General features: G+C 35.1%; 1 protein-coding gene across 1 annotated transcript in view; it reads right to left on the reverse strand.

Annotated features, from left to right (window-relative positions):
* The window catches only part of LOC134659560 (LIM domain-binding protein 2), a 61,182-nt gene extending 52,237 nt beyond the window's left edge, over positions 1-8,945 (reverse strand). The window contains exon 1 of the mRNA XM_063515227.1: positions 8,573-8,945. Within this exon, the coding sequence (XP_063371297.1) occupies positions 8,573-8,599 (27 nt within the window). The 5' untranslated portion in view covers positions 8,600-8,945. The remainder of the gene's footprint in view (positions 1-8,572) is intronic.
* Positions 8,946-10,167: the final 1,222 nt, after the last annotated feature.

Consider the following 10,167-nt stretch of genomic DNA (forward strand, 5'->3'; position numbering starts at 1 on the left):
ACCATTGCTTAAAGGAGCCCACTGATTACCAGTCCGCCGGACGGTATCGGCCTGTCAGTTGTTCGGAGCTGTCAAGTTTTTGTTCTGACAGGCCGATATCGTTAGACTGTTAATCAGTGAGCCCCTTAAGAAAGATAGGTCATTTGAGTTTCACCTAGAGACATTTATCATTTTTAACGGCTATTAGTTATCAAGTGTATTTTTTATGTATCTATATTTGTATTATACGACACTAATAATTAATACAAAAGTGTATTTAAAATTGTAAAAAACAACATCGCCTATCAAATTAGAATGTAGAAATTATAGAAGAAACGTATAAATCCCAAAGTTAAGTAACGTTTAGTTTCACTTCAAGATATTATTATATACTAAGTTAATTATAAAACATTGGCTTCTGTCCGCTAATATAATAAACATAGAAAATACGAAAAAAAAATTCGATTGAAGTAGCAGATCAAGGACCAATGAACCAACATTGTCTTCACTGAAAAGTATGGTCTATCTATAAAAAAAACTAACAAACAAGCAAACAGAGGGGCTACTGCGATAACCGAAATGAGCAAATTGCGGGGATCCTGCTCTTTTACTCAAATGAAGGCGTAATTAGAGTGACAGAGAAAAATACCCGCAATTTGCGAACTTCGATTTTTGCGGTAGGCCCCCAGACTTGAAACTAGGCTACCATGAAGACAACTCGCGTGTCCGTGCGTCCTTGAGGCCGTGAACTCCTGGCACCGCACCTGCATGCACTCAACCTGTTTCGGCCTTTAACTTTTTCAATACAAACCGACTTACTCGACTTGACCTAATTTTGTGTAGACTTTTGACTGAATTATTATTCTGCCTTGCTAAGCTAAAACAGTAATTTAAATGATAATTGAAAGCTAAAATGTACTTTGAAATCTTAATCGGAAAGTTCAATTTTCAAGTTGATTTGTTTTTGAGATACTGGCTTTTAGCTTAGGACGGCAGTATCATTATTCATTAAAAGGTGAACCAGGATCTATTGAGGGTGCGCCATGTTGCGGAATTTCACTGGAACTAATTTTTTCATACTACACTGAATTGTCACCCTATACATGAGAATAACAGCGCCCTCTTGACAATTATCATATATTACTGGTCAGGCTATATTTTTGTTTAATTTTCAAATAGTTCGTTTTATGGCATTTTATACAACGTGTGTTAAATCTAACAAACTGTTAATAGTCGTTTGTCCCTATTCGTCATTTTAACATTTCTGTTTGATAGAAAAAGACAAAATTTAATAGAGGTTTGTACAGTCGACGTCAAAGGTATGTTTACATTTTTCGACTAATAAGTAATAACAAAGGAGTAAGGTGCAAAAGTGTAAACATATCTTTGATGTCGACTGTAAGTGGTTGGTAAGTTTAAGCCGTTTAAGGTAAGTTTTTCTGTTTTGAAATAAACATTAAATATTAATACCTACATTTTTGTGAAAATTTGGCAGAGAGGGGCGTTTTCTAAAATAAATATTGAAAACCCGATTCTCACAGATCTTGGTGTTTTTGGGTTCTTTCTACTCAGAATCACTAGCATATTCAATCCTGATGATAAAAAAACTTGTCCCAAAAATTTGTATGAAAATTGTACATTCCACTACGTCACGTCCATACAAGTGAACATTTTTCTCATAATAAAACGTGACGTAATGGAATGGACATTTTGGGACATCTTTTTTTAATGGCGGAATGGAGTCAGGTTTTCGATATTTATTTTAGAAAACGCCCAGAGATAGTTTGATTGAGTCCCGGGGAAGGACATAGGGTAGTTTTTATCCCAGAAGTCATCCTTTAGGGGTTGAAAAGGGGGGTGGAAGTTTGTACGGGGAATTGATAAAAATAAGATTGGATAAAAAATAAGCTAAAGCTAGTGATTATATAAAATATCTTAAAATACGTATTAAGTAGCAACGTCTCTAGGTAAAAAGTAACTAAATAAACATTTCACGAAATTAATTATAGTGTTTCTTATCGAAATGTTTTACAAATACATGCTTGAAACAGTCTTCAATTTAAATGTATAATAATGTCTTCTTGATTTTGAAAGCAAGCAACAATATGCATTTACTCCCTCATATTTAATATAATAAAAATAATAAAAAAAGGCGCGAAATTTAAATTTTCTATGGGACGATATCCCTTCGCGCCTAGATTTTTCAAATTTGCCGCCTTTTTCTACTGTCAAGATCTGGTTGACCAAGTATATATGCACGTATTACGTAGCTTTAAATTCGTATTAACTTCCGAAATAACCTCCGCATCTGCATCCTATCGACTATAGCTGTACCATTGTTGCGTACATTTAAAGGAAGTATCGGCTATTTGTGTCTTGTGTCCAAATATTTGTTCTTTTGTGCGACCGAAGGTAGCAGGTAATAAACGATCTTGATCCCCGAGTGACCGTAAAGTCGCTCGTGACGATTGAGTCAGTTTTAAAAGGTTCGCTTTTGGGTTTAAGCTGGGATAAGATAACCATGTGCTTGTTTATATGGAAATAATTTTAAAACTAGAGCTTTTTGACATAACAAGGTATGTAATTTGCCAGCATTTGTTTATTTTGTGTAAACCAGCGCTGACTTTATAGCTAGCATTATGCTGAGTTGGGTTCATTTCGTGATGGACACATATTGATTTCTTCTTTTTTTGACTCTATACATGTTCGTACATGTTTTGTGATCGTCACGAATAAAAATCTTTTATCTTTTTATACTCATCTTCTTTAATTTTATTTAGTGAGACGTGAGACAAACACGACCGTGCTAACTGTTTAATAAATAGATGGTCTTATTCGCGTATTTCAAGCACTTACATCTTATTTGATCGGATAATGATTGTTTTTGGTTGAATAACTTGTTTTTAAATCTATGCGTAAAGTCGCCGTCAATAGAACTTGCAAACTATGTAAACAAACAATGTAACTTTGTTTTGTGAAGTTTTGTCACTGTTTCTCCTTGAATTTTCACACTACCCCATCAAACACAATTCAAACTATACACATATACACTATTGAAACGGTCCGTTCCGTAAAATACATAAATATATAACTGTTGGATATTTAATTAAAAGTTTAAAATGGTCTCATAAGTTAGGTTATTGGGACCTGATGGAATGACGTTTTTGTTTCTTTTAAATTCTACAATTATCTATGATGGGTAATGTTGTGACTAAAGTTTGTGATATAAACCCGCTACACACTACCCAACTCACGCTCTGTATTACCTACCGCCGCGGTTGTAAAATACATCAATACATCATTCTTAAGTACCAATTTGTCTTCTGATCGTGATTAAACAAATTAAAAATAAGTAACTACTTGTTTTTTAATTTTGGTATTTTATTATTCGATATGGTTTGACATTAGTAAAGTAGTAAGTAAGATTCTTGCCCATCACTAGTAAATTCATCATTCAGAGACAATTTCAATATGGCGGTTTGTTTACATAGTTTGTAAGTTCTATTGACGGCGACTTTAGTGAGTTAGCTAGTTCTAAAACATATCTTTATTTTCATCATGGCAGCAAACATAAGTATATGCTCCTGAAGTTTTAAATTGATTTGTATTAACAATATTTATTCATATTTGATTCTTTTCCGCCGATTAACCGCAATAAAATGCAAACCTACAATAACAAGTGAATTCGTGCTGTACATCTATGCTTCGTACGGTAATTGATAAGAAATAATGTAATTTAAACCAACAACAATACATTATCTAATGATACTAATTAGAATTTTCCATTGCTCACCGATGTGTTGAAGACCATTACAAAGTTACCATGACAGCACGTCGTGTAAACATAAAAAATGCAATAATATGCAAGGGTAAGATACATTAATCAAGGTAAGGTTTAACCCACTTCTTAACATTATAGGCCACCGATAATTCTATACAGTAAGAAATATTTAGATATTGTATTTTGTTTGTTTAGTTGGTCAATGGTCATGTTTAGTAGCTTTTAAGCTGATGATTTTTGTTTTGTATTACTGTCCAGCCGGCCTAGCCAAGGTGACAATCGCTATCGCTTCGACAACGAAATGCTTTGTGTCTATCACTCTTCCATGTTAGTGTGACAGTGACGCTGCGTTTAAAATGTTTCCATCACTAAGCGATTGGCACGTTGGCTACGCGGCCTGGTAGCCTAATAGCCAAGATGACAATCTAAGATCGACAAACTACAAAAGAAAAGATAAAATGTATCGGGGTGACTAATGCGACGAAAATTCACGTGACTGTTATAGTTGGTCAAACCAATTTGTCAGTCAGTAAGAATCAGGAAAACTATACCTCCTTTCTTTTGGTGCTAGTACTAGTGTAAGACAAGGATAGTATGATTCTCTTTGCCTATGTTAGAAATGAGACAGTCCTTTGACAAACTATACCATACATCATTTAAGTTTCGATTGACGTTTTCTATCAACGATTGTTTTCTTGGCTAGGCCCCCTTATATGTATCTTTTTTGTTATTAAGAGTTCTTCGGACAAAGTAATCTTTCACATGCACATCATATTTATGAACATCATATTTATGAACCTGTAGCTTGATAGCGTTTATGACTGACATAAAGCACTCATTTTTAGGGTTCCGTAGCCAAATGGCAAAAAACGGAACCCTTATAGATTCGTCATGTCTGTCTGTCTGTCCGTCTGTCTGTCCGTCTGTCTGTCCGTCCGTATGTCACAGCCACTTTTCTCCGAAACTATAAGAACTATACTGTTGAAACTTGGTAAGTAGATGTATTCTGTGAACCGCATTAAGATTTTCACACAAAAATAGAAAAAAAACAATAAATTTTTGGGGTTCCCCATACTTCGAACTGAAACTCAAAAATTTTTTTTTCATCAAACCCATACGTGTGGGGTATCTATGGATAGGTCTTCAAAAATGATATTGAGGTTTCTAATATCATTTTTTTCTAAACTGAATAGTTTGCGCGAGAGACACTTCCAAAGTGGTAAAATGTGTGTCCCCCCCCCCGTAACTTCTAAAATAAGAGAATGATAAAACTAAAAAAAATATATGATGTACATTACCATGTAAACTTCCACCGAAAATTGGTTTGAACGAGATCTAGTAAGTAGTTTTTTTTTTATACGTCATAAATCGCCTAAATACGGAACCCTTCATGGGCGAGTCCGACTCGCACTTGGCCGCTTTTTCGAACTTACGTACTGGCAAAAGGGATATATAATTTTTGCTCCCATTTGCTACTGATCACACCTTTAATTTTATTGCATAGGATTTTCATTATTGTTGTTTTAATCGAAGCATATAAAACTATTTAAAACGCAATATAATGCATTTTGAGTATAAATCACAAAATGATGCCGTTGAACGCGACAGGCGGTTGACTTTGGGAAAGTGCAATGAAAACGCGTGACGTAGCACGCAGTGATGCAGATCTTCATTACTTATTGTTATAATAGAGATCGTTTCTTTGCCTTTGGAATATTTAAAAATACTTTGTTAACAAGATATGAATATTCCCATAACTTTGTTTGGTTTTATAACAAATAGATAGGATTTTATGAATCTACGTTTATTATACTCGTATATTTATTGTTTTAGATCACTTTTAAATAATGAATCAAGATGTACCATTAAGAAACCAATACATACATTCATTTTGTCCATAACATTGTTTGGCGGGAATCACGGGATAACTAATGTAACTATGTCCAACATTCTGTACTACCCAAAGCTCTGACAGAGATTCGTCGTTAATTAAGATCTGTGTTTGAACGTGACCTTACCATGGAGCTCAACTACTAAGCTTTCTCTGATCGAAGTGACAGGCGAAGGTAAAGACGGATTCTTAGTTTTCATTGCCACATTCCTCACGCTGGTAAAATACTATTGCAAAATTAGATCTATTATTAAACAAATTACATATCTTCAAATCAGTTAGGTACGAAAATAAATGCATTTAGCGTGGCATCGCTATTTCTCGTGTCGCCCTGTGCCACGCCGTGCCAAGAAGTTATCGTGGCCAATAAACCGTCCTACACGACATACGTAGTAGTTTGGCATGGGAAATTTAGTGTACCTTAAGGCGATGTTTAGCCCATACAAAAGAACGCCCGTGTGTGCCTTTGCAACAGAGGACTTCCAAATATGTATGTAAAAGTATGCTCGTATAGGCTACCTATACCTATACGAGCAATATCCAAGTAGGTAGGGTATAATACGTATATCAACACAACACTGTGAATACAAACAGCATGTATGCACTGTTGAACTTATATAGGTAGTTTGTTATGTTATGATTGTTAGGGTTTGTGGCCCGAGTAAGTCTGATCTAGGTACCATTGACACCACTGTCTATTCTAATGGTTATATCCCAACATTCCCGACGCAGATAAGTACGTGCTTGACGTAAAACTTAAGCTACTTGCTTGAGCAAGTCTGTCAAAAATGCTCGAATCGACCAAAGTCATCAGTGTTCGATGTAGCCTTGCTCTTTGAGTTATCTCTACCCGACAAGTAATACATTTTATTAAAAAAAAAACAAATTTTATAATCGATACACAATCGTACACCATTCCCATTAGATTTCGATGCGGCGCGGCGTAGAAACTGTTGCAATATAAGCCTCGGGGCCCGATTCGGATTTTGAACTAGATATCTATTAGACATCACCAAGATACGACAACGATATTTTTAAGATCTAGCCTGTTAAATTTGACATTTTCGCGATTCTGGAGATACTCTTGAACGATTTTCACAATGTCTAAAACGTCTCGTTATGTATTTTTAGATCTCAAAACGATTTTGAAACGATCTTACTGCGATAATTTAACGTAAAAGTGACTTAAGTGACATTGGTTGTCCGAATTGAGCTGCAAAAGATATCTAGTTGAAATCTAAACTAGTTGGTATCTAGTACATATCGTATCGTTCTCTTCTCTAGAACGGATCTTGTTTTCCGAATACCGCAGTCGGTTCATTTGATTCTCAATTTCAATGATTCTACATTTAGTCTATTCACTCATTCCCACCGCTGTTCGTTGTTAGGGTTGGAACTTTACGATGTCGAAACTATCGAACCCTTATCTGCAATCCTTCTCGCAGTCATTGATTGTGATTCCCCTGCACATGTTACAATACTTACAATGTTACTGATTTGGCTTGTTTGGTTGTCACTTTCGTCAGCAGATCTAGATAAATTTCGACATGATTTCAGTACTTTTTTTAAATCAGGTTAGAAGGTACTTAAGCCCTGTGAAGGTTCTTGAAATTATCTGTATAGAAAGTGAATCTAACCTAACTAGTTACGTCTAGTTACAGTTTATATGAATTTATTAATATAAATACTAAGTATTCAGACGAAAATTCGATTTCTAAACAGGCAATAAAATTGATCTTTATACATCTAATGCATATTGATCGAATCAAATGATATTGATACAAATGACAATTGTATTAGTAATCGTCAATTGATTCTTGTTACGGTCTAAACCTATGAGTAGTTGCTATTGTTATGGTTCGTAGATTTGTTTGTTTGTTGTGGTTACCAACGAAATTTATTTTAAGTTAACTAAATTATAACTTTTTATTTTCTGTGTAAACCACGGAATTAAATTATTTATCATTAATTGGTGAATCCGCGATGGAACATAAAAAATAAAATTATTTCGATTTTCCTTTACAATTTGAGTTTATCGGAGGAGTTTAATATTAAACGTATTCATATTTGAAATATTTTTTTTTCGTCCTTTATTTGCTTACATGATTTCGAGTTTTTATTAAATTAAATATATTTTTTGTTATCTTCTATTTATAGATAAGTATTAAGTATACAAATTTGCATTCAACTTGTTTTTTATTTACATATGACATAACAATAACAATGTATGACAGTTGCCCAAATATTGACTTCGTGCGGGCATTTCAGTAATGTCTTTAAAACTACTATAATACTAGGCTAGTGTTTCAACATTTGATCACGGGAGGCTCAGTAAAACAAGTTTTGAGGTTACCTAAACACCGTATATAGCGTTCCAGTTTTTTTGGACAGCGCGGCAAATTATTGATTTTGGAGTTACTACACTTTGTTATCGTGGGAGTCTAATAAATTTTCATTAACCGTGCTGGCAATGCAAGAAAATGTTACGATAATGTTATTATTGATTTGAAATTGGGTTTGTTTTGATTGTAAGCGAAGCTGTTTTATTACGGAGATGGGTTTTTGTCCCGATATTTATCAACTCTTAAGAGTCAAGTTTACTTTCACAACGGAGCGCAACAGAATTACAAAGCGACAACGCTAAAATGCAAGCTACGATACTGGAGTATAATAACCTACAAGAAATCGATTCGTAAACATTCCCTCCAAAAAATACGCTGCACAAAAAAGGGGTTCGGAAAGAGACCTGCTCGGGATAAAAAACATTGAGTGAGTATACGAGGGATAGACCTCCGTACCTCCGTAGTGCGCTCAGCGGCCTCCCCACTCGTATGTTAAAACCTCCGGGTACAGGGGCGAGCTACCCCGCATTTCTGCTCTGACACAACAGAATTAACACTGAGAGCAAACTCTCCACTTACGATGTTCCGGTTGCCTTTCTTCCTCATACGAACATTGCACGCCGTTTATCCATTTAACTATTTTAGAACTACACTACACTGACACTAGAGTCCTCACGCTCACTGACATCGAAATTTTAGTTTTTTTTTTATTGGAAGCGTTGTCCCGTGCAGCGTCCGCCGGCCGGCGGGAGGACAACGGAGCGGGCACGCAGGTGACGCCGCGGCGGCTTGTAGTTACTTTTTGACGAACGTTTTACATTATTTCACTGATTATTTGAGGAAAATAGTCGCGTTCGCCTCATAATCGCGTAGTGTGACGCATTGTACGGTCGTTGGTAGCAGGTACGCCCGGCCCGTCTCGCTCGATCGTACTGGGGTTCGGTCCGCGTCGGGCGCGGGGCGAGGGCCGCGGAGGGCGGGGGCGCGCGGCGAGGGCCGCGGAGGGCGGGGGCGCGCCCTAGCTGCTTTACCGACCGCGCTGCGGCTCTGCTCCATCCAGCGAGCAGACAGGTGGCGCGGCCATTTGCAAATATGCGTTAGTATTGATGCTACCTGCATTTTGTTTGTTTTCATGTTTTTTTATTTGTTTTATCATTTTTTGTAGTCACATACAGAAACATATTTTAGACCTCTTAATTTCCAAAGTTAAAATGATTATTTTGAAAAGAATTCCATTAATATACGAAATCATTTTCAACCAACTATAATACCCATATAAACACAAGTAACACAGCGCTGTATTTCCTAGTTTTACAATAAGACTTCTAGCGCCATCTCCCGATACGAGATTAAACCACATGCTTGTACCGTAATCAAATCAAATAAAAATCATTATTTTTTAAGTTACATGTTTTCACAATGTGGCCGTAGTAGAATCGTGAAACTGAAAACATCCAAAATGCATTTTACTATGTAAATAAATGTTTAATACTTTGTAATTTAAATAAGACAAACAGCAATATATTTGCTATAACAAAGTGAACGAAAATCGAAAAGGTTAAGATAAAAACAAATAATTATTTCGATTAGGTATAGTACATAAAGTCTAGCGACTAAAGCATTTTTTGCAGAATAACGCAGTTAAAAACACTTCACAAGCTTACGAGTACAATGCAATCTAACATTAGCGAATACTTTTAAAGCTGCCGTACTTACTTAAAACATAATAATATAATGTATTTTATATAAATTAATAATGTTTAATCAATAGTTTATTTATTTACCTTCATAGTTAAAATAAGAGTCCATTATCACATCACATGTTACTGGTTAATTTTGTACAAAGAAAATGCCATTGCAGCCGTTTGCGGAAAATTATGAAAAAATATTTATATTTTCTTTTCCAGTTTTTATGGCGTTGATAAAAGTTTAGATTGCCAGTCGTAAAATATCAACAATAAATAAAGGGTTTTCTACAAGTTTATTTTTATTTATACATTCATATGATTGTTTAACAAAATTGTTGATAAATTAATAAATATTTATTTTATAATTAAACCGATGTAATTATACTGGGTCAACCAAATCTTGTCAGTAAATAGGAACAAGAAAACTATACTCATCCTTTTCTTTTGGGTGCTAGTACTAGTGTTAGAAAAAGATAGTATGATTCT

The sequence above is a fragment of the Cydia amplana genome, chromosome 25, assembly GCF_948474715.1.
Source record: "Cydia amplana chromosome 25, ilCydAmpl1.1, whole genome shotgun sequence".
Lineage (NCBI taxonomy): Eukaryota > Metazoa > Arthropoda > Insecta > Lepidoptera > Tortricidae > Cydia > Cydia amplana.